Below are 25174 nucleotides of genomic sequence, written 5' to 3'. Positions count from 1 at the left end.
CACATTTTTATTTGACAAGGAAAAGACCCTTGAGGTTAGAAACCCTGGCAAGAGGTCAGCAGGAAGTAGTCACCGTGCACGTACAACCCGAGCAAAAATACAACACATTAAAGACCAATTGCAAAGGTAAATAAAATTGCCTTCCATCAGAGCTTGAAACTCAGCAAGCGATACCCTCTCCTCCTGTTCCAAAGTTGTTGTTTTTTTGTGTTTTTTTTTTGTGTGTGTTTTTTTTTGCGCAGCTGGCTCCAAGACAAAGGAGCATTATTAGGAGAATGATCCTTCTTCCCGTTTCAGTCCTGGTCTTTCGGAGCCGTGACAGATGGTAGCACCTGAGAACAGATACTAAGTGCCTGCGTTATTATTCATCATTGGGTCTGGTGTCAACCATGGCAATTATTTGGAGATACAGTTCTGGGAGTGTGAGATACTGGAGGTAATACAGCAGGCTCCTTGACAAGCCCTGTATTCCTCCCCCCTCCACATTGCTGTTTTTCATGTGGTGGTGAGAGGAGAGAGCGGTGTCAGAGGGCTTCAGAGGATCTCTGTTGTCTCACACAACGCCAGTGAGTCAGGGGGCTGTAATGAGGGAGAGAGTGTTGGCTTTGATACTGAACTGGGCGACAGCTCCTGAAATTGCACCAAAAAGTCCTGACTGGTACAAAGACCGAGGGAAATGAGGTGCAACGCATTGAAAAACATACACCGTGACTCATACACACGTTCTCTCATCTTGCGCACACACACACACACACACACACTGCTGATTCACATGCCATTCAGAGAAAAATACTATGGAAAAATGGGGGGGGGGGTAGAAATGTGCAAAGCATTCCAGCCACCAGCCTCTTCCTCTCTGCCTGCTTTCCTGTTGGCTTTGGGTCAACCATAATACCTAGGCTTCCAATTTTTCAGAGCGAACGCGGTGAGCAAAAAAACAAGCTGCCCAGCACCATTTCTGGAGTTCATTTGCCCTGGGTGACTCAGGCATAACTTCGTAACCCAACGTTGTTTTTAATGTCTCTCTTCTGACAGCCCCCCGCTGTCGTCTTATCACCTACTTAATGGAGCGAGAGCTTAAAGCTCTTGTGAATGGGTCTCTGTGCTCTCTGTGTCGTTCCAGCTGGGAGATGGAGGGTGCATCCATCATGGTATCCCATTCCCTATATTTTACCTGGGCCCTGGTCAAAAGTAGAGCACTACATAGGAACTGGGTTCCATTTGGTACACAGCCAGGGAGGGAGTGAGTGTTTGTTCTGCTCTGGGGGCTATAAGCTATACATGGGGCCAGCTGTAAGATTTGTGTTTAACTCTCTATTAGGCCATGTTTGTTGATATGAGACTTTGCCATGGGCACTCTTTCGAGGTCTTTTGTTCTTGGCGACTGGTGAGTGTTTTTGTAGTCCTCTATTGGTGTAGGAAAGGTGTAGTTTTTTGAAAGAAAATGAATTCTCTTTGAACTTATGGCTGGTAAGTGTTTTGGTGGCATTGAGGCTCTCTGTCCGTGTGTGTGTAGGGTCAGGTTATTTTCTCGGTCCTCAGATCTCTGATGTGGCTGTGATCTCCTGGACAGGTCTTTCATGTCATTGTACCCCCGCGGTGGGCTCCTAGCGTCTGCTTGATCTCACCCCCCCCCGTCCCACCCCCACCACCTCCTCCTTCCCTCTGCCTCTCCTCCACACCTCCCTCTGTTCCTGCACCTCCCCCTATCGTTCTTCCTCTCACGTTCTTGCTCTTTCTACCTCTAACGCTCGCTCTCTTTCGATCTGCCACTTCCTGTCCCTCGTTCTATTTCTACCTCACACTTTCTCTACTTCCCTCTTTCTTTCTACCTTGCTCCCTCTCCCCACGTCCACCTGTTTCTTCTCTGCATTGTGTCATCCTCGTCTCTCTCTGATCCCTGTCACTCTGCCCTAATCGGTCACTAGACGTCCGGCCTTTGTCTCCATGTGCCAAGAATTTCACGAAGAGAAGTCACAAATAACTTCTCTCTCTCTCTTTCTCCCTAGATATGGGGCTTCTACAAACAGGGATACAAGTGTAAAGGTAAGAGAATCAATACATTTAGCTAACTTGAATAGTTCAAATTGCTATGAAATGAAATAAAATGATTCGTCACTCGAACCAAAGGGGTCTTTGAGCTTCATGTCAACAGCGTGGAAGCCATGGTAAATACATCAGACTACATTACAGTGGCAATTACATGTGAACCCTTTGGAAATACCTGGATTTCTGCATAAATTGGTTTTACAATTTGATCTGATCTTCATCTGGGTCACAACAATAGACAAACACAGTCCACTTAAATTAACAACACACAAACAATTATGCGTTTTCATGTCTTTATTGAACACACCGTGTCAACATTCACAGTGCAGGGTGCAAAAAGTATGTGAACCCTTGGATTTAATAACTGGTTGACCCTCCTCAGCAATAACCTCAACCAAACATTTTCTGTGGTTGTGGATCAGACCTGCACAACAGTCAGGAGGAATTTTGGACCATTCCTCTTTACAAAACTGTTTCAGTTCAGCAATATTCTTGGGATGTCTGGTGTGAACTGCTCTCTTGAGGTCATGCCACAGCACCTCAATCGGGTTGAGGTTAGGACTCTGACTGGGCCACTCCAGAAGGTGTATTTTCTTCTGTTGAAGCTATTCTTTTGATTTTACTTCTGTGTTTTTGGTCGTTGTCCTGTTGCATCACTCAACTTCCATTGAGCTTCAATTGACAGACAGATAGCCAAACATTCTCCTGCAAAATGTCTTGATAAACTTGAGTTCATTTTTCTGTTGACGATAGCAAGCTGTCCAGGCCCTGAGGCAGCAAAGCAGCCCCAAACCATGATGCTCCCTCCACCAGACTTTACAGTTGGGATGAGGTTTTGATGTTTGTGTGCTGTGCCTTTTTTTTCTCCTCACATAGTGTTGTGTGTTCCTTCCAAACAACTCAACTGTAGTTTCATCTGTCCACAGAATATTTTGCCAGTAGCGCTGCGGAACATCCAGGTGCTCTTTTGCAAACTTCAGACGTGCAGTGGGTTCTTCCGTGGTGTCCTCCCATGAACACCATTCTTGTTTAGTGTTTAACGTATCGTAGACTCGTCAACAGAGATGTTAGCATGTTCTAGAGATTTCTGTAAGTCTTCAGCTGACACTCTAGGAGTCTTCTTAACCTCATTGAGCATTCTACACTGTGCTCTTGCAGTAATCTTCGCAGGATGGCCACTCCTAGGGAGAGTAGCAACAGTGCTGAACTTACTCCATTTATAGACAATTTGTCTTACCACGGACTGATGAACATCAAGGCTTTCAGAGATACTTTTGTAACCCTTTCCAGCTTTATGCAAGTCAATTCTTGATCTTAGTTCTTCTGAGATCTCTTTTGTTCAAGGCAATGCTTCTTGTGAAAAGCAAATTTAAATTTTGTGAGTGTTTTTTATAGGGCAAGGCAGCTCTAACCAACATCTTCAATCTCGTCTCATTGATTGGACTCCTGACTCCAATTCGTTTTTGGAGAAGTCATTAGCCTAGGGGTTCACATACTTTTTCCAACCTACACTGTGAACGTTTAAATGACGTATTCAATATAGACAAGACAAATACAGTAATTTGTGTTATTAGTTTAAGCACACTATGTTTGTGTATTGTTGGGACTTAGATAAAGATCAGATCAAATGTTATGACCAATTTGTGCAGAAATCCAGGTAATTCCAAAGGGTTCACATACTTTTTCTTGCCACTGTACATTATCCCCTACAGGGCTCCCTTTGAGAACACTTGAACAGAGCACACAGGATCATAAAATACACCTTTGTGGTTTGAGGGTCTCCGTCGCACCACTGTTTTGTAGAAGCTGTCTCAAGGGTAGAGACATTGTAGAAACATACAAGTCACATGCACAAACACACATGCACATGTCACACTCCCGCTAGCGCCAACCCACAGTAGCATACACCTGAACTCTGTCTGCACAACGCTCTGTACTCAGTAGACTGTGTCTGTCTCTCAGCTGCATCCCAAATGGAACCCTGTTCCCTATGTAGTGCACTACTTTTGACCCGAGACCTATGGGCCCTAGTCAAAAGTGGTGCTCTACGTAGGGAATAGGGTGCAGTTTGGGATGCAACTTCAGTGTGTCTGCTCTACTCTGCCGAGTGCCTTAATGAGATGTGTGGAAGTCAATGAGAGGTCCCAGCCATTCATTTCCATTACCATTGTTAGCCCCAGTCGCCGAGTGGGAGAGACGATGGCGGCGCATAATTGAAATGAATTGGCTTGTCGCAGATGGTGTAGAACAGAAGTGCTGAGTGTGTGTGTAGTCTGAATCAGTCTGGGTGTTGTAGACATTTATCGAATCTAACCTTCGCTGATGTGGACGTTTTACTGAGAGCGAGAGGTGTTTAGAAATCAATGAGTGAGTGAGTGCACGAATGGGAGAGTGTGTGTGAATTACTCTGAATCTCTTTCTCTGCCACCCTGGACATCCCTGCTCCCTCTTTCCTGCCTACTTCCAGAGTGTCCTTCATTGTCAGAGCTGTTGTCAGGGTCTGTCTGCATGGACGTGTGTGTTGTGTGCGTACATCTGCACTGTGTATGAGCACCTACCTCTCACCACTCGCTCTTCCCTTTGACCCAATGTTTATTTTTGCACCCCTCTTTCTCTCTTAAACTTTGCCTCCCTCTCCTCCCCATCCCTGATCTCTCGAACCCTCCTTTACCTCGCACTCGTTCCCTCCAACTCTCTCGCCCTTCCCATCTAAACCGGGCATTCTTCCCTCGTTCCTTCTCATCCTCCTCTCTCCTCATCTCGTTCTCGCTTTGTCTCCCTCCCTCGGACAGCTTGTGGAATTAACTGTCACAAGGCGTGCCAAGGTCGTCTGGCGGTGGAGTGTCGTAAACGGACCAAGAGCATTAGCCACGAGCACGCACCCTCTCTCCAGGCACGCTCATACAGCTTCCCCCCTCCGGCCAACAGCCCACCCAGCCTACAGAACACAGGTGAGAGACCCCGCCCCCCCCTTTTCAACTTCCAATCCGGTTCTACTAATACTATGTCCGCATCTCACCAGGATTCTTCAGATTTGGGGTCACTCAAGAACCGGTAGCATCATACTTCAGCCAGGTTGTCTTTACAGAAGGTTATGAGATGGAATGGTACAGTATGTTTTAGGGCTGACACCGATTAGTCGACAGATTAATTGTTTGATCGATAGGCTGTTGGTCAATGGTGATTTTTTTGTTGTTGTCAAGCAGTAGCATTGTGTGTGTGTGTGTGTGTGTGTGTGTGTGTGTGTGTGAGAGATATATATATACACACAGTACAATTATGTAGTAACCCCAAAAATATATTTTATATAATTCAAAGTAGCCACTCTTTGCCTTGATAACAGCTTTGCACAATGTTGGCATTCTCTCAACCAGCTTCACCTGGAATGCTTTTCCAAGAGTCGTGAAGAAGTTCTCACATATGCTGAACACTTGTTGGATGCTTTTCTGTCACTCTGCGGTCCACAACTCATCCCAAACCATCTCAGTTGGGTTGAGGTTGGGTGATTGTGGAGGCCAGGTCATCTGATGCAGCACTCTATCACTCTCCTTCTTGGTCAAATAGCCCTTACACAGCCTGGAGGTGTGTTAGGTCATTGTCCTGTTGAAAAACAGTTGACAGTGCCACTAAGCGCAAACCTGATGAGATGGCGTATCGCTGCAGAATGCTGTGGTAGCCATGCTGGTTATGTGTTATGTGTGCCGGGATGCTGGTCTTCAAGGCAGAGTTCCTCTGTCCAGTGTCATTGTTCCTTTCCCCATCTTAATCTTTTATTTTTATTGGCCAGTCTGAGATATGGCTTTTTCTTTGCAACTCTGCCTAGAAGGCCAGCATCCCGAAGTTGTCTCTTCGCTGTTGAGACTGTGGCTTAATTCGTGTGAAAATATACGTTTGTGCCACTTAATTCATAGGAAAATTTTTAAAAAATTGGGGGGGAGAACTTATGAACAATTTTTTGTAAGTTATTGGAGCAATGCATTTTGGGCAATGGTGCCATTTTTTTGTGTCCCACATTTATTTATATGAAAACAAACTTTAACATCCCAATATTGTTAATCAACCAGGTTGTCCCCGAAATACTTACGATATAATAGTAGCCTGACGTTTATTTCCTGTTAGAGTTAGGGGGCAGTATTTCCCCTTTGGATGAATTGCGTGCCCATAGTGAACTGCATCGAAATCTGTCCTAAATTGCTAATATATGCATATTATTATTAATATTGGATAGAAAACACTCTGAAGTTTCTAAAACCGTTTGAATTATGTCTGTGAGTATAACAGAACTCACAGGGCAGGCAATCTTCCAAACTAGTTTTGAAATCCTGAAAGTTGGGGCAACTTTGACGTCATCGCCCCCTCCCTTCCCAACAAGTTATGGATCTGGAAACACTTCCTATGTCTTCCACTAGATGTCCTCATTCAGTAGAAAGTGTAATGGAGCATTTGCTGTGAACTTTGACCTAATGGGAAGGAAAGTACTAAGTGTCGCAAAAGATTTCCATGTGCTTGAAGGCGCGTATGTGTTCGAGTGCTTCGTCTGTTCCAATCAGCCCCAGATGAACATGGATGGCCCGGTTGGAATGCTATTCGATCTGTATGATCATAACATCCTGAAGATTGATTCTGCACTTCGTTTGACCAGTTTCGTCGACCTGTAATTTGGAAGTTTTGATGCAAAGTTATCCTGGACCAGAAGTCATTTTTTGGGCATTTGAGCTGAAAGTGGTAGCAAATGCTGCTACATGGACACTAGAATTGAACATTATGAAATAAAACAATTTATTGTTGAACTAGGACTCCTTGCACTACATTCTGATGGAAGATCATCAAAGGTAAGGGAATATTTATGTTGTAATTTTGTATTTCTGTTGACTCCAACATAGCGGAGAAATATTGTTACGTCTGAGCGCTGTCTCAGATTATTGCAATGTTAGGCTTTTTCCGTGACGTTTAAAAAAAAATGTGACACAGCGGTTGCATTAAGAACCAGTGTATCTTTTTAATTAATTAATTTTTTAAATTAATTTAATTAATTATATGTAGAAAATGTATCTTTAGTCAAAGTTTATGATGAGTATTTCTGTTATCTGGCGTAGCTTTCTATAATTCTATAAAAAATCTGACACGCTGGGTAGATGAACAAGGTGTTTATCTTTCATTTGAGGTATTGGACTTTAATGTGTGGAGGTTAAATATTTCTAAGAATATTTTTGCATTCCCTGCGCCACCGTTTCAGCTGAACGGGGGGGGGGGGGTGGAGTTCCTGTAGGGGAACCCATAGGCTTAAGAAGTTTTTAATGCCAATGCTGTTTTCTATGCTTGTTGTCACTTAGCACCAGTATTCCAAAGTATTATGTCAGATTGGAGTAAAAAGCTGTATTTGTCTGTGTTTTTTGTGGTATCGATGAAGGAAACTGATTGGGGAATGGGGATATATTTTCATGATGGGAAACTAATTAATCAATAAATGTGGGGAAACAAAGATATATAAAAAATACATGTTTTGGTTTAAATTCTCCTGGTGTACCTGCATGGGATTTGCAACTATAACGAGTCTGGACTATGATCAATTAAGCCATATCAATGCAGTTAAACAGGTTCATGTAAAATAATGAATTACGTTGGCTTACACTTATGGCACTTCCAAGGCCAGTTTCATGATGATTATTACGGTCGTGTCAATCATGTTATATACTTAGGCTATTGTAACGAGGCATATGCCAGCAATCGTAGGCCTACTGCATCTGCCCAGAGGAATACTAGGCTTTTGATGGCAACGGCCGTTAGAGCTCATTTTGCCACTCGTGAGCCCTGGTTAGAGTCCCTGTTGTAAAAGCAGAAGAAAGTGCAAGCTTTATTGGTAGCAGTGTTGGGATATGATCTAGTGGTGGGAAGCGTTCTGTTTTTCAACATTGTGTTGGGCGTAATTGCATTGATATATCTAGGGAACGATGGATAAGCAACAATGGGCGTGACAGATGGAAGTAGCCACTACAGGTGTGACCAAGCCTTACATCGAAGTTCCCTGACGCTGAATGGAAAGTGCATTGCCCTGGCCAGTTATTCAGAAGTAAAATCCTCTGTGGCGGTCTCGATTACATAAGTTAACTTACCAGTAATGTGAATCACTGTTGATCCACCCGGTTATCGAATGAGCTGGATGTTGGATTTTCGACGGCCTAGAATCAAGGTCTTTCCTTGGTCATGGAGGACGAAGCAAGGCCCCTCTTGGTTCTCATTGGCGAGACTGAACTCGAGTTAGTGGTTACGGTGCATTCGGAAAGTATTCAGACCCCTTTACTTTCCCCACATTTTGTTACGTTACAGCCTTATTCTACAATGGATTCAATTAACAATGCCCCATAATGACAAAGTGAAAACTGGTTTTATTTATATAGATATATATATAAAAAAAGATACCTTATTTACATAAGTATTCAGACTATTGAGACTCAAAATTGAGCTCGGATGCATATTAGAGTCCACCTGTGGTTAATTCAATTGATTTGACATGATTTGGAAGTCACCTGTCTATTTAAAGGTCCCACAGTTGACAGTGCATGTCAGAGCAAAAACCAAGCCATGAGGTCAAAGGAATTGTCCGTTAAGCTCAGAGACAGGATTGTGTCGAGGCACAGATCTGGGGAATGATACCAAAACATTTCTGCAGCATTGAAGGTCCCCAAGAAGACAGTGGCCTCCATCATTCTTAAATGGAAAAAAGTTTGAAATGACCAAGACTCTTCCTGAGCAATTGGGGGAGAAAGGCCTTGGTCAGGGAGATGACCATGAACCCAGTGGTCACTCTGACAGAGCTCCAGAGTTCCTCTGTGGAGATGAGAGAACCTTCCAGAAGAACAACCATCTCTGCAGCACCACCAATCAGGCCTCCATGGTAGAGTGGCCAGACGGAAGCCGATCCTCAGTTAAAGGCACATGACAGCCCGCTTGGAGATTGCCAAAAGGCATCTAAAGGTCTCTTACCATAAGAAACAAATATTCTCTTGTCTGATGAAACCAAGATTGAACTCTATGGCCTGAATTCCAAGCATCACGTCTGGAGGAAACCTGGCACCATCCCTACGGTGACGCATGGTGGTGACAGCATCATGCTGTGGGGATGTTTTTCAGCGGCAGGATCGAGAGAAAGATGGACGGAGTAGAGTTCAAGGATTTCTCTGATGAAAACCTGCTCCAGAGCGCTCAGGACCTCAGACTGGGGTGAAGGTTCACCTTCCAACAGGACAACAACCTTAAGCACACAGCCAAGACAATGCAGGAGTAGCTTCGGGACAAGTCTCTTTGTCCTTGAAGGGCCCAGCCAGAGCCCGGCCTTTAATCTGATCGAACATCTCTGGAGAGACCTGAAAATAGTTGTGCAGCGACACTCCCCATCCAACCTGACAGAGCTTGAGAGGATCTGCAGAGAAGAATGGGAGAAACTCCCCAAGTACAGGTGTGGCAAGCTTGTACCGTCATACCCAAGAAGACTCGAGGCTGCAATCGCTGCCAAATGTGCTTTTAACAAAGTACTGTGTAAAGAGTCTGAATACTTATGTAAATGTGATATCATTTTTTTTTTTTCTAATACATTTGCAAAAATTTCTAAACCTGTTTTTGCTTTGTCATTATGGGGTATTGTGTGTAGATTGATGAAGATAAAAAAACAATTTAATCCATTTTCCAATGTGGAAAAAGTCAGTGATCTGAATACTGCACTGTATGTGTCAGACTGTCTTATTGCTGCTGACATTGCCCATCGTGTATTGCTCTAACTTTCAAAAGATTGTTCTGAAGTTTGCCCCCGAAAAGTATTTTCCTGTGAATAAAGTCACAGAAAAGTGTGTCTTTTTACACAAATTAAGGCACAAAAACACACAGGAAATCTGCTGAAATGCTTTTTGTACATATTTGCATGAATTCAGTGTGGGATCGTGTTCACCATTAGCATGTAGATCAAATGATTGGGTAGTTTTGTTTGATGATTCCTTTGTCATTCTGCCATGCTGCCTTTTCAATGCCTTCTGTGTCTCTCTTTGCACTGTCTCCACCAATAGTTGTGCAAAAATCACTGCAACGTGGGACGAGCAGATGAATCAAACATCCAGGCACAATTAAACTGCTTGGAATGGTTGATTCCCTCTGTATACCACTGTGTTGTAGAAGGATATTTTTGTTGTTGTTGTTGTAATGCTGTTCAGCAATGCCCTTATCTAATGGAGAATGCAGTGCTATTAATGGGTGGAAGAGCCAGTAGACTGTATAGCAGGTAACCATGGCCACTGACAGTCTTGCTCTCTCCCTTTCGCTCTTCCTCTTTTGCCCTTCCTCTCTTTCGCTCTTCCTCGCTCTCTTCCGCTCTTTCGCTCTTCCTCGCTCTTTTTCTTCCTCTCTCGTGCTCTTTTTCTTTCCCCCTCTTTTTCTCTCTTTCTTTCTCTCTCTCTCGCTGTCTTTCTCTCTCTCTCGTGCTCTTTTTCTTTCCCCCTCTTTTTCTTTCTCTTTCTTTCTCTCTCGCTGTCTCTTTCTCTCTCTCTCGCTGTCTCTTTCTCTCTCTCTCGCTGTCTCTTTCTCTCTCTCTCGCTGTCTCTTTCTCTCTCTCTCGCTGTCTCTTTCTCTCTCTCTCGCTGTCTCTTTCTCTCTCTCTCGCTGTCTCTTTCTCTCTCTCTCGCTGTCTCTTTTTCTTTCCCCCTCTTTTTCTTTCTCTTTCTTTCTCTCTCTCACTGTCTCTTTCTCTCTCTCTCACTGTCAATTTCTCTCTCTCTCGCTGTCTCTTTCTCTCTCTCTCTCGCTGTCTCTTTCTCTCTCTCTCTCGCTGTCTCTTTTCTCTCTCTCTCGCTGTCTCTTTCTCTCTCTCTCTGTCTTTCGCTGTCTCTTTCTCTCTCTCTCTCGCTGTCTCTTTCTCTCTCTCTCGCTGTCTCTCTCTCGCTTTCTCTCTCTCTCGCTTTCTCTCTCTCTCGCTGTCGCTTTCTCTCTCTCTCGCTGTCTCTTTCTCTCTCTCTCGCTGTCTCTTTCTCTCTCTCTCACTGTCTCTTTCTCTCTCTCTCGCTGTCTCTTTCTCTCTCTCTCTGTCTGTCTCTTCTCTTTCTTTCTCTCTCTCTCGCTGTCTTTCTCTCTCTCGTTTCTCTTTCTCTTTTTCTCTCTCTCTCTCTCGCTGTCTCTTTCTCTTTCTCGCTCTTTCTCGCTGTCTCTTTTTTCTCTCTCGCTGTCTCTTTCTCTCTCTCGCTGTCTCTTTCTCTTTCTCTGCTCTTGTCTCTTTCTCTCTCTCTCGCTGTCTCTTTCTCTCTTCTCGCTGTCTCTTTTTTCTTTCTCTTTTTCTTTCTCTTTCTCTCTTCTCACTGTCTCTTTCTCTCTCTCTCGCTGTCTCTTTCTCTCTTTCTTGTCTCTTTCTCTCTCTCTCTCGCTGTCTCTTTCTCTCTCTCTCTCGCTGTCTCTTTCTCTCTCTCTCTCGCTGTCTCTTTCTCTCTCTCTCTCGCTGTCTTGCTCTCTCTCTCTCGCTGTCTCTTTCTCTCTCTCTCGCTGTCTCTCTCTCTGTCTTGCTTTCTCTCTCTCTCGCTGCTTTCTCTCTCTCTCGCTGTCTCTTTCTCTCTCTCTCGCTGTCTTGTCTCTTTCTCTCTCTCTCTCGCTGTCTTCTCTCTCTCTCTCGCTGTCTCTTTCTCGCTGTCTTGCTGTCTCTTTCTCTCTCTCGCTGTCTCTTGCTCTCTTTCTCTCTTCTCTCGCTGTCTCTTGCTCTTCTCTCTCTCTCTTTCTGTCTTGCTCTCTCTCTTTCTCGCTCTTTTTCTGTCTTGCTCTCTCTCTCTCGCTGTCTTGCTCTCTCTCTCTCGCGCTGTCTTGCTCTCTCTCTCGCTGTCTTGCTCTCTCTCTCTCGCTGTCTTGCTCTCTCTCTCTCTGTCGCTGTCTTGCTCTCTCTCTCTCTCGCTGTCTTGCTCTCTCTCTCTCGCTGTCTTGCTCTCTCTCTCTCGTGCTGTCTTGCTCTCTCTCTCTCGCTGTCTTGCTCTCTCTCTCTCGCTGTCTTGCTCTCTCTCTCGCGCTGTCTTGCTCTCTCTCTCTCGCTGTCTTGCTCTCTCTCTCTCTCGCTGTCTTGCTCTCTCTCTCTCGCGCTGTCTTCTCTCTCTCTCTCTCGCTGTCTTGCTCTCTTTCTCGCTGTCTCTCTCTCTCTCGCGCTTTTCTCTCTCTCTCTTTCTCGCTCTCTCTCTTTTTCTTGCTCTTTCTCTCTTCTCTCTCTCTCTCTTTTTCTTCTCGCTCTCTTCTCTCTTTCTCTCTCTTTCTCGCTCTCTTTTTCTTGCTATTTCTCTCTCGCTCTCTTTTTCTCGCGCTCTCTTTCTCGCTCTCTTTTTCTTGCTATTTCTCTCTCTCTCTCTTTTTCTCGCTATTTCTCTCTTTCTCGCTCTTTTTCTCGCTATTTCTCTCTTTCTCGCTCTCTTTCTCGCTATTTCTCTCTCTCTTTCTCGCTCTCTTTCTCGCTATTTCTCTCTTTCTCTTGCTCGCTTTCTCTCTCGCTCCCTCTTTCTTTCTCGCTCTCTTTCTTTCTCTCGCTCTTTCACGTTCTTCCTCTCGCTCTTCCCCTCTTTCTCGCTCTCATTTTTGCTCTTCCTCTCTCGCATTTCCTCTCTTGCTCACGCTCTCTTTCTCGTACTTCCTCTCTTTCTTGCTCTTCCTCTTTCTCACTTGCGCTTCCTTTCTTTCTCGCTCTTCCTCTTTCTTTCTCTTTCCCTCTTTTTCTTCCTCTCGCGCTTTCTTTCCCTCTCGCGCTCCTCTTTCTTTCTTCCCCTCTCGCGCTCCTCTTTCTTTCTTCCCCTCTCGCGCTCTTCTTTCTTTCTTCCCCCCTCGCGCTCTTTCTTTCTTCCCCTCTCGCTCCTCTTTCTTTCTTCCCCTCTCGCGCTCCTCTTTCTTTCTTCCCCTCTCGCGCTCCTCTTTCTTTCTTCCCCTCTCGCTCTTCTTTCTTTCTTTCTTCCTCCTTCCCCTCTCGCGCTCTTCTTTCTTTCTTCCCCTCTCGCTCTTTCTTTCTTCCTCTCGCGCTTTCTTTCTTTCCCTCTCGTGCTCCTCTTTCTTTCTTCCCCTCTCACGCTCTTTCTTTCTTCCTCTCGCACTTTCTTTCTTTCCCTCTCGCTCCTCTTTCTTTCTTCCCCTCTCGCGCTCCTCTTTCTTTCTTCCCCTCTCGCTCTCCTCTTTCTTTCTTCCCCTCTCGCTCCTCTTTCTTTCTTCCCCTCTCGCTCCTCTTTCTTTCTTCCTCTCGCGCTTTCTTTCTTTCCCTCTCGTGCTCCTCTTTCTTTCTTTCCCTCTCGTGCTCCTCTTTCTTTCTTTCCCTCTCGTGCTCCTCTTTCTTTCTTCCCCTCTCGCTTTCTTTCTTTCTTCCCCTCTCACGCTCTTTCTTTCCCTCTCGCGCTTTCTTTCTTTCTCTCTCGCGCTCTCTTTCTCGCTCTTCCTCCCTCGCTCTTCCTCCCTCGCTCTTCCTCTCTTGCTCCCTCGCTCTTCCTCTCTCGCTCCCTCTTTCTTTCTTTCTTGCACTTCCTCTCTCGCTCGCTCGCTCTTCCTCTCGCTCTTCTCACTCTCTTTCTTGCTATCTTGCTCTCTCCCTCTCGCTCTTCCTCTCGCCCTTCCTCTCTCGCTCTCTCTCACCCTCTCCCGCTCTCTTTCTCGCTCTTCCTCTCGCTCCCTCTTTCTTGCTGTCTTGCTCTCTCCCTCTCTCGCTCTTCCTCTCACTCTTCCTCTCGCTCTCTCTTTCTAGCTCTTCCTCTCCCGCTCTCTTTCTAGCTCTTCCTCTCGCTCTCTCTTTCTAGCTCTTCCTCTCCCGCTCTCTCTTTCTAGCTCTTCCTCTCCCGCTCTCTCTTTCTAGCTCTTCCTCTCCCGCTCTCTTTCTAGCTCTTCCTCTCGCTCTCTCTTTCTAGCTCTTCCTCTCCCGCTCTCTCTTTCTAGCTCTTCCTCTCCCGCTCTCCGTTTCTAGCTCTTCCTCTCCCGCTCTCTCTTTCTAGCTCTTCCTCTCCTTCCTTTCTCGCCCTTCCTCTCTCGCTCTTCCGCTCGCTCTCTCTCGCTCTTCCGCTCGCTCTCTCTCTCGCTCTTCAGCTCGCGCGCTCTTCCTCTCGCGCGCTCTTCCTCTCGCGCGCTCTTCCTCTCGCTCACTCCCTTCCAATCTCGCTCGCACTCTTCCTCTCTCGCGCTCTTCCTCTCTCGCGCTCTTCCTCTCTCGCGCTCTTCCTCTCTCACTCTCTGAGCGAGGTCGGCCTATGGTAGCCTCTCTCAATAGCAAGGCTATGCTCGCCTAGTCTGTACATTGTCCATTTCTTTCTCCATTTTCTGCCACCATGGTCTGTTCGTTTTAGAGCCAAATAGCATTCAAGTTTACTTTAAGAATCGTTAATGATTTCCCAATAGGTAATATCATTTTTTTTTCTTTGGTAATAATTAATTTTGGACCAGATATTCTGAGTGCTGTCCTGAGGCTTTGTTGGGTTGGTGGTGGATAATGAACTTAGCCTCGGGACCAGCTGGATGAGGGGACTTTGTCTATCATCTCTTGGCATTTCAGGGCTTTGTAGTGGTAGCAGTGGGAGGTCTCTTGTTTTGAGGTGGTTATAGAATTTGATGGCTTGTTTTGGGGTATTAATTAGTAATGGATATTGGCCTGCCTGCATTATTCATATTTTTCTCCCTCCTTCTCACTCAGTGATTGTAGAGGAAGACCTAGAGGCTGTGGAGGAAGGAATGTTTGATATCCATCTATAACCAGGTGAGAAGGAAATAGTTTCCTCTTCCCTAACCCTAACTTACCCCAATACGCCTGGCCTGTGATGTATGCAGTGTATTCAGAAAGTATTCAGACCCCTTCACTTTTTCCACATTTTGTTACATTACAGCCTTATTCTAAAATGGATTCAACCCCCCCCCCTAAATCTACACACCCCCATAATGACAAAGCAAAAATGGGTTTAAACATTTTAGCAAATGTTTTTATATTTATATAAAGTCGGAAGTTTACATGCACTTAGGTTGGAGTCATTAAAACTTGTTTTTCAACCACTCCACAAATTTCTTGTTAACAAACTATAGTTTTTGCAAGTCGGTTAGGACATCTACTTTGTGCACGGTGCAAGTCATTTTTCAAACAAACTGTTTAGACAGATTTATTTCACTTATAATTCACTGTATCACCTTTCCAGTGGGTCAGAAGTTTACATACACTAAGTTGACTGTGCCTTTAAACAGCTTGGAAAATTCCAGATAATGATGTCATGGCTTTAGAAGATTATGATAGGCTAATTGACATAATTTGAGTCAATTTGAGGTGTACCTGTGGATGTATTTCAAGGCCTACCTTCAAACTCAGTGTCTCTTTGCTTGACATCATGGGAAAATCAAAAGAAATCAGCCAAGATCTCAGAAGAAAATTTGTGGACCTCCAGATGTCTGGTTCATTCTTGGGAGAAATGTCCAAATGCCTGAAGGTACCACTTTCATCTGTACAAACAATAGTACGCAACTATAAACACCATGGGACCACGCAGCCATCATACCGCTCAGGAAGGAGACACGTTCTGTCTCCTAGAGATGAATGTACTTTGGTGCGAAAAGTGCAAATCAATCCCAGAACAACAGCAAAGGACTTTGTGAAGAGGCTGGAGGAAACAGTTACAAAAGTATATCCAGAGTAAAACGAGTCCTATGTCGACATAACCTCAAAGGCTGCTATATGAGGAAGAAGCCACTGCTCCAAAACTGCCATTAAAAAGCCAGACTACGGTTTGGAACTGCACATGGGGACTAAGGTTGTACTTTTTGGAGAAATGTCCTCTGGTCTGATGAAACAAAAATACAACTGTTTGGCCATAATGACCATTGTTATGTTTGGAGGAAAAAGGGGGAGGCTTGCAGCTGAAGAACACCATCCCAACCAGGAAGCACAGGAGTGGCAGCATCATGTTGTGGAGGTGCTTTGCTGCAGGAGGGTCTGGTGCACTTTACAAAATAGATGGCTCATGAGGGAGGACAATTACGTGGATATATTGAAGCAACATCTCAAGACATCAGTCAGGAAGTTAAAGCTTGGTCGCAAATGGGTCTTCCAAATGGACAATGACCCCAAGCATACTTCCAACGTTGAGGCAAAATGGCTTAAGGACAACAAAGTCAAGGTATTGGGGTGACCATCACAAAGATCTGACCTCAATCCCATAGAAAATGTGTGGGCAGAACTGAAAAGGCGTGTGCGAGCAAGGAGGCCTACAAGCCTGACTGTTACACCAGCTCTGTCAGGAGGAATGGGCCAAAATTCACCCAACTTGTTGTGGGAAGCTTGTGGAAGGCTATCCGAAACGTTTGACCCTAGTAAAACAATTTAAAGGCAATGCTACCAAATACTAATTGAGTGCATGTAAACTTCTGACCCACTGGGAATGTGATGAAAGAAACAAAAGCTGAAATAAACCATTCTCTACTATTATTCTGACATTTCACATCCTTAAAATAAAGTGGTGATCCTAATTGACCTAAGACCGGGCATTTTTACTGGGATTAAATGTCAGGAATTGTGAAAACTGAGTTTCAATATTTTTGACTAAGGTCTATGTAAAATTCTGACATCTATCTATCTATCAAAAGAAGATCTCTCCAGTGCTAGCTGTGCCACCAGAGACTCTGGGTTCGGGCCCAGGCTGTCGCAGCCGGCCGCGACCGGGAGGTCCATGGGGCGACGCACAATTGGCCTAGCGTCTTCCGGGTTCGGGAGGGTTTGGCCGGTAGGGATATCCTTGTCTCATCTGGCACTAGCGACTCCTGTAGAGGGCCGGTCGCAGTGCACGCTGACCAGGTTGCTAGGTGTACGGTGTTTCCGCCGACACATTGGTGCGGCTGGCTTCCGGGTTGGATGCACGCTGTGTTAAGAAGCAGTGCGGCTTGGTTGGGTTGTGTTTCGGAGGACGCATGGCTCTCGACCTTCGTCTCTCCCGAGCCCGTACTGGAGTTGTAGCGATGAGACGACATTAACTACTAACAATTGGATACCACGAAATTGGGGAGAAAAAGGGGTTAATTAAAAAAAAAAGATCTCTCATTTACTCAGTACTTTTTCGAAGCACCTTTTGGCAGCGTTTACAGCCTCAAGTCTTCTTGGGTATGATGCTACAAGCTTGGCACACCTGTATTTGGGGAGTTTCTCCTGTTCTTCTGTGCAGATCCACTCAAGCTCTGTCAGGTTGGATGGGGAGTGTCGCTGCACAGCTATTTTCAGGTCTCTCCAGAGATGTTAGATTGGGTTCAAGTCTGGGCTCTGGCTGGGCCACTCAAGGACATTAAGAGACTTGTCCCGAAGCCACTCCTGTGTTGTCTTGGCTGTGTGCTTAGGGTCGTTGTCCTGTTGAAAGTTGAACCTTCTCCCCAGTTTGAGGTCCTGAGCACTCTAGAGCAGGTTTTCATCAGGGATCTCTCTGTACTTTGCTCTGTTCATCTTTCCCTCGATCCTGACTAGTCTCCCAGGCCCTGCTGCTGAATAACATCCCCACAGCATGATGCTGTCACCACCATGCATCACTGTAGGGATAGTATTGGCCAGATGATGAGCGGTGCCTGGTTTCCTCCAGAGGTGACACTTGGCATTAAGGCCAAAGAGTTCAATCTTGGTTTCATCAGACCAGAGAATCTTGTTTCTCATAGTCCGAGTCCTTTAGCCAAAAAGGCACTGAACTCCAAGTGGGCTGTCATGTGCCTTTTTACTGAGGAGTGACTTCTGTCTGGCCACTCTACCATAAAGGCCTGGTTAGTGGAGTTCTGCAGAGATGGTTGTCCTTCTGGAAGGTTCTCCCATCTCCACAGAGGAACTCTGGAGCTCTGTCAGAGTGACCATCGGGTTCTTGGCCACCTCCCTGACCAAGGCCCTTCTCCCCCGATTGCTCAGTTTGGCCAGGCGGCCAGCTCTAGGAAGAGTCTAGGTGATTACAAACTTCTTCCATTTAAGAATGATGGAGGGCACTGTGTGCTTAGTGACCTTCAATGATGCAGAAGTTGTTTAGTACCCTTTCCCCAGATCTGTGCCTCGACACAATCCTGTATCGGAGCTCTGCGGACAATTCCTTCAACCTCATGGCTTGGTTTTTGCTCCGACATGCACTGCCAACTGTGGCACCTGATATAGACAGATGTGTGTCTTTCCAAATCATGTCCAATCAATTGAATTTACCACAGGTGGACTCCAATCAAGTTGTAGAAACATCTCAAGGATGATCAATGGAAACAGGATGCACCTGAGCTCAATTTCAGGTCTCATAACAAAGGGTCTGAATACTTATGTAAGTAAGGTGTTTTTATTTTTAGTACATTTGCAAAAAAATCTAATGTTTTCACTTTTTCATGAGGTAGATTGAAGATTTTTTAAAATGTTTATTCCTTCTAGAAAAAGTCTGTAAAATAACAATGTGGGAAAAGTGAAGGGGACTGAATACTTTCCAAATGCACTGTACCTTCAGCCGTTCTGTAATTACTAAAATGGTCAAGCTTTGTCAGCCCACTAGCCAATGATTTAAGTTGCCTAATGTGATTTCAATGAACAATCATTTGGAGTTTAAGTACCGGTAGTCAGATTGAATGACTCTTCTCTTTTGATTACTTTCCTAGAAGTCTGCATTCAGCCTAACACAGCTGGGAGGAAACAACAGAAGATGTGAGCCAGAAGCATAGCCTACTATGGCGGCCTTAGTGCTGGAGTCTGTTCAGAAGGGTGCAATCTGTCATCTAGAACAGACACGATTCCCTCTTCTATATGACAGACAATCATATCTCCTCTACGTAATGGATTTCTGAGTCTGAACATTGCATGTAGAAATGTAATGAATAGAGCAGACACGATTCCCTCTTCTTTGACAGACAATCATGTCTGCTCTTTTCATTCCATTTCTATATGCAACGTTCAGACTGTCTCGGATAGAAATCCATTGTGTAGAAGAGGGACTGGTGTAAGCTCTTCATTCCATTTCTATCTGCAATGTTCAGTGTGTTTCACATCACTGACCGAACACCCCCGGTGAGACTTCCAGAGAGAGAGAGAAGAAATTGCACTGAACCCAACACAGGATACAGACATGCTGTCACATCGTGGACAAAAACTGCAACTGCATATCTTCAAGCACTCAATACTTCTTCCTCTGTGTATCTCAACTCCCTTTAAACAAGTGAATGTGATTTTTGACGAGAATATCTCTCTATGTTAAATCTGCATTTTAGATTCTGGATATGGGCCCATTTTTTCATCTCTTACATAGTTTTAAGCACTAAATATAGAAAAAAATCCACAATTGTATTTCCAGGGTAGAGATGTCATTGGGTTAGTGTAATGTTATTGCCTCCAAGTTTCAGTGGTGTTGTGTTTTCAGTGCATTTAGCTGTACATTATTCTAAATTACTAACCTAAATGTCTCTCCAAAATACAAGAGGTGCTGTTGTTGCCAAGAAAGAATGTATAGGCTAGATGCCACCCGGACTTCCGTCTTTCTGAGAAAGCTTTGCTTTTGTCTTAGTCGTTTGTCATCTTGTTGATTTTAGTGAATTGTATGAGAGAAATTTAAAACACCCATGTGTTCGATGTCCGAGATGAAATGTTTCAGTTCCCGATCTAACTGTTGACTGTGTTCCTGGATTGGGAATCTCACTTGGATCTATCTCGACAGCAACAATATCAACGACCCAAATGGACTGTGGGAAAACTCCAGAATTTGAATATTATTTGAATGCTGACGTATTTCCCGCTCTCCTGTTACCTGAATATTAATGACTGTTCTATGGTAATTTGACTGGTGCGTAAAGCATGGTATGTGGTTATTATGGTCTGTCTCGGTGCATGGGCCACTGTACCTTTCCTCTCTGTAACTTTGGATGTAGTTTGAAACAGTGAATATTATATATCGTCCTGAGATTTGAACTCTATTTTATGAGACATGTTAAAGCCTGTATTTTCTCCTTCTGAGACCCAGTAAAAAAAAAAAAAAAAAAGGGGTGTTTTGTAGGGGGGGGGGGGGTGTACAAAGAAAATAATTTGAACAAATATTGTTTGTTATTTGATGTGCACTGTAGTGGATATATTTTCATTTTTTTTAACCAAGGAGAGAAAGTTGCATGTGATATCATTGAAACTCCCATAACGTCCTCTCAAAGGTAGAACAGCACAGAGTAACTGACCCGTGATTCCAGATTTGTATGAAATGTGACCTATGATTAATTACAATATGAGTCAAATAGTTTACATAATTACATTTTTTTTTTTTGTATGTTTAAAATAAGCTTTTCTGTGTTCGAATGGTGTGGCCGTTTTACCCGGTCATAAAAAAAATATATGATGAACATAGATTGCTGATTGGCCAGCTCATCTTCCGCTGGAGTATGACAATCATACGCTGAGGAAATAACATGCATTTAAAAAAAAAAAATGTTTTGTTTGAGATACACATTTTACACATAGAGATACACATAAAAAACAAGTGTTTTTTAAATATTTTTTTAAAATTTTAACAATGTATGTTTTGGCTACATAGGAGTATAGGACAAGTTAACTACATTATTTGGGTTTGAGTTAACAGAATATGAACTTTTAAAAGTTAACATGTATGGCCTCTGAGATAAGGACCAAAAATGAATGTCCATTAAGAGTGGATAAAAATGAATTGCTGAGCATTAGGAGGATATCAAATATGCTTCTGATTCCATCGAGGTGATCCACTCTTGCCAAATGTCTTTTCTGTGTATTTTTATGTAGCACGCATATATATCTTCCTTTTTTTATGGCAATATGAAATCCTATAGGCGAGTGTCCTAAATGTAGTAGTTTGGGGTCTATAAGAGCCCTACAGTGGAGGTGTCATAATACCCATAAATCCTAGTGGTCAACAGAGAAATTTGTTTTTCCGCCATACAATTTTTTTCCAAAGGGGATTTTAGAAATGCTTCAAATAAGGGTCAGGTTTTGTGTAGGCTTACCCTGGTGTGATGTGTTTAACTGTGTAAATATCTCCTGGACAAGGTGACTTTTGTCAATATATTTGGCTCTATTTACTCTCGTATTTGAAAAATACTAATTAGCGACAAAGTAGACATCATGCAAAACTAAAAATCCCTTCAAGCTCCTGCACGTCATCTCTAGCGGACACCTTTGCTAACAGGTATTGAGTCAATTTAAAACTCACACAAGACAGTTCACAGAATTGTCCACATAAAGAAATGTAGCCAATGTATTAATTACTAAATGTTAGCTAACATTAGATAGTTCATCCAGAGATTTTTACCTTTGCCTTGATTCGCAGCAGTCTTGTCCAGATCATCATGGCCTTGTAGTTCTTTTATGATAGCCACATTAGCAGCTAATTAGCATTTCATTTTTGGGGAGTAAATACAGGTGAATATTTTTTATAAAAGTCACCTTGTCCTAGAGAGATTTACACGGTTGTCAAAACGTCACGCCAGGGTAAGCCCACACGAAACACAGACCTTATTTGAAGTGTTTTTAAAATACCCTTTGGGAAAAATGAATGGTGGAAAAACAATTGGAACCATTAACCTGTTTGACTGCTAGGTTTTATGGGTATTATGACTCATACCCTCTGAGGAATACGAGTTTGAGTCCCCCATTGTCGGCTGCTTTGTACCTTTGAATGAAGTTCTTCCTCTGAATGGCTTTCGTTAATACTGAATAGTATATCCTGCTTCTTTCCACAAAAACAAACTTCCAACCTGCCCTTGTCAGTCTGTCCTGGACAAGGTTCTCAATTGTTACCGTAAGTGAATGAATGTGATATCATGTAAGTAATTCTTTGGATATATATCAGCTTTTTCTTAGTGTTAAATGCGGAATGCATCGCTATACTATGTTTTAAATAAGGATTTACAACATGACTAGCAGCACTGCTACCCAATAAAGCATTGTCTCTTTCTGTGTGTGTGTGTGTGTGTGTTGGGACTCAAACACAATCGTTGTCGAAAGTTCAGATCCAACACACATTTCCTACCATATTGTACTATCGAGATACGATGCCCAGTATTGGAATTCTTACACAGCCAGATTCAATGTATTCTCGAATTACCCAAGAAATTAAGTCAACAGCTATTTGAATGCTCCGTTTTCATCTCACATGTTGGTCCAATAGAGCATTGATTTCTTTTGTAGCTATATTCACCTTTACACAGGCTTAAATTCCATTCCAATGCTATTATATTTCCTATTTCTAAATGCTCTCATGTGGGATGAGAAGAGAGTTCTCTTCACCTTGCGCTATCGGGGATCTGTGTGAGTGCGTTTCTTTATTGATTGAGTGGGGAGGTTTCACTTATTTTCTTAGCTGGGTGTAATTACATCAGCAGAGTTGTTAAGGACTGTCTGAACAGATGGTTGTACTGGCCTTAGACACACACACACACACCTGCTTCGACACCTAGACTCAACTCTTACAAATGCATACCGTAAGTTATATAGTGATCTGATTACATCACGGCGCTGCTGTTGTGATTTTGTCAGACAAAACAAAGGTTAAAAAGTCTGAAGAGAAACCAAGCACAGTAGTTAGACGTTTTGTTTTCCTTCCCATGCTTAGATACTTAAAGGGATCGTGAGAGATTTAAGCAATTAAGCCCTTTTTCTACTTTCTAACTCACGGAAGTCTACCAGAACAACTGGGACTAGGCCCGTTATTGTTACTTTCCACTCAGCTACATAAAACCCCAGCCTGATCACAGTCATTTAGATGTGGCCCTGAGTGATATTGATCTCAATAGACTGAAATGAAGGAAATCTAATAGCGCCACGGCTAATTACGTTGTAATGAAGGCTGCAGGAAATAGCCTTTCGTTGTTAGCCAATTTCCCTCGGCGACCTTGATGTGAAAGAATTCTAAGCTCTTTGAGAAGACTGGTTCAATAGAACAAGCAAAGGTAAGTAATACGCCCAGTTGATATTCAGGCTACCATGTTTTAGGACTTTGGCGTCCATATTAGGACAGCCTTGCATGCTTTCTAGACCAGCCACACGCGGTGCCATATTGCGCATGTTGATTTTGTCCATCCACACCAGATGCGATCAGAACATGCAGGTTGAAATATCAGAATGAACTCTCAACCAACTATATTCATTTGGGGACAGGTCGAAACACATAAAACATTCATGGACATTTAGCTAGCTAGCTTGCTGTTGCTAGCTTTGTTCTAGGATATAAACATTGGGTTGATATTTTACCTGATATGCACGAGGCCCTTTTTTCTGGATCTTTGTAGAATTTTGACCCATTTTGAATCACACAAAATAGTGTGTTTCTCTACTCCGACAATCAATCCACAGATAAAAAGCGAAACCTAGTTAGTCTCTAGTAATTGCGCCTCTCCGGTCTTCTTCTTCTTCTGTGGACTTTATATGGGGGTTGGCAACCATCTTTAAGGTGCTTTACCACCCCCAACTGGACTGGGGTTAATCTTTCAGTCACCCACGTGGGTATATGCTCCTAAAAAACAATGAGGAGATAGGAGAGGCGGGACTTGCAGCAGGCGCCACACTTTAAAAATAGAACAAAGTTATATTAGCGCCTGGCTATGCTGATGCTTGGTGTCACGCGCTAGATGTTTGGATGTAATTATTGAATAACATGTATGTGTACATTTATTTTGCAACACTCGCCCATGCTTCGCGAGCGGTGTGGTCAGCATGTTAGTCTTAACGGGAGTTGAGGCTGTCCTAATATGAATACCTTATTGGCCCTATTTTGATGTGTGGTGCACTTTAGACCTGGGTCAAATGCTTAAGCTGGACTTGATTTAGTTCGCCCATTATGGAAACATTGGAATATTCCAGCGCATCTCAAAATACTCAAGTATTTGACCCAACATACCATCAGAATATTAGGTAGTTATTCATGAAAAATACCTTCAAGTGTAGGCTGTGTTGGTTGCCATGGCTACGGATAAAATTGAGTACATGAGTGAGTGACAGGTTTGATTTCATGTAGCCTGTATACAGGTGTAAATAATATTGACATTGTTAGAGTAGTAGGGTTCTCATGTTTCTCATTTTGAAATAATGAACATTATTGATTTTAATGTCGACTCAACAAACAGCTTGAGAGCATAGCGAACAGGGTTTTTTTCTCTTTGGAAAATGATGAAAACACATAGTGTATTTACAGAGATTACACTGCCCCCTAGTGGCAATGAAACGTATATGTACCCACATCAATATGAGCTGCACAGGCAGCACCACTAGTACCATAATAGACCACTTGATGACGGTATTGAGCTGTTAAAGCGATAAGCAGTCACTCCAGGGCACCGTCATTGGGGAGCAAGAGCATTTCACAGAGAGGAAATGTATATAAAACATTTTCTGTCACGAGGAAAGGGTAGAATCCCTATAACAACTTAATAAACGTTTTGTATTCATGAAATCAGTAACTTTGTTTTACAAACTTGCTCTCTCACATATGCACACTCACCTCTTCACCATGGCCTACACATAGCCAGCCCCCCCACACACAAACTTTGAAAATGTAATCAACGTTTTTTGGCCGCATATGCAGATTTGCAGATGTTATCGCAGGTGCAGCGAAATGCTTTGTGTTTTTAGCTCCAACAGTGCAGTAATAATACCTACAGTAGCATATACAAACACAATACGCACATAATCCAAAAAGTAAATAGAAAGGAATTGATAAATATCAGAACGAGTAACGTCAGAGTCCGGAATCACACACACAACACTGGCAAAGTCTGCTCGCTCGCACACTCATACACTGACACGTCACACTCCTTCCCTTGATCCCTACCCCCTTCACTTTGTTTCATGTTTTTGTCTTGTCTGGCGTTTTTTTGTTTTTTGTTTCAACGAATTTAGGTCCTTGTAAAGCGCTATATATCTCCCATTTATTATTGTTTATTATTATTAGTATTATTATTATGATGCGCACGCACACACACACACACACACACACACACACACACACACACACTCAGTCATTATTGTGTCCATTGGTTATCATTGAACTTAAAGGTCCGCTGAGTGTCAAGATATTCAATCTTAAAACTGAACAAACATATTTCTCCTGCTGTTATCATTGTCTACCATTTATTCTCACACCCTTCCTCTGTAGTGACATATGAGTGTCTTGATTTGTTTGGC

The 25174-nt window shown here is 43.5% G+C and overlaps 1 protein-coding gene across 11 annotated transcripts in view; it reads left to right on the top strand.

The window, feature by feature from the left end:
- LOC112260063 (RAS guanyl-releasing protein 2) overlaps positions 1-18952 on the top strand; it is an 82210-nt gene extending 63258 nt beyond the window's left edge. For 3 of the 11 annotated variants that reach the window (XM_042328457.1, XM_042328459.1, XM_042328458.1), the window contains 4 exons: positions 20-126; positions 2010-2046; positions 4842-5000; positions 18220-18274. In XM_042328457.1, coding sequence (XP_042184391.1) covers positions 20-126; positions 2010-2046; positions 4842-5000; positions 18220-18258 — 342 coding nt within the window. In that variant the 3' untranslated portion in view covers positions 18259-18274. Of the gene's footprint in view, positions 1-19; positions 127-2009; positions 2047-4841; positions 5001-5071; positions 5223-14710; positions 14774-18219; positions 18282-18648 lie in introns of those variants that run through there. The other 8 variants (XR_002954980.2, XR_002954978.2, XR_002954979.2 and 5 more) reach the window with 8 other exon arrangements.
- The last annotated feature ends 6222 nt before the right edge of the window (positions 18953-25174 follow it).

This window comes from Oncorhynchus tshawytscha, linkage group LG10, assembly GCF_018296145.1.
Source record: "Oncorhynchus tshawytscha isolate Ot180627B linkage group LG10, Otsh_v2.0, whole genome shotgun sequence".
Lineage (NCBI taxonomy): Eukaryota > Metazoa > Chordata > Actinopteri > Salmoniformes > Salmonidae > Oncorhynchus > Oncorhynchus tshawytscha.
Note: the sequence above shows the minus strand (reverse complement) of the source record. Positions and strands in the feature narration are given on the sequence as shown.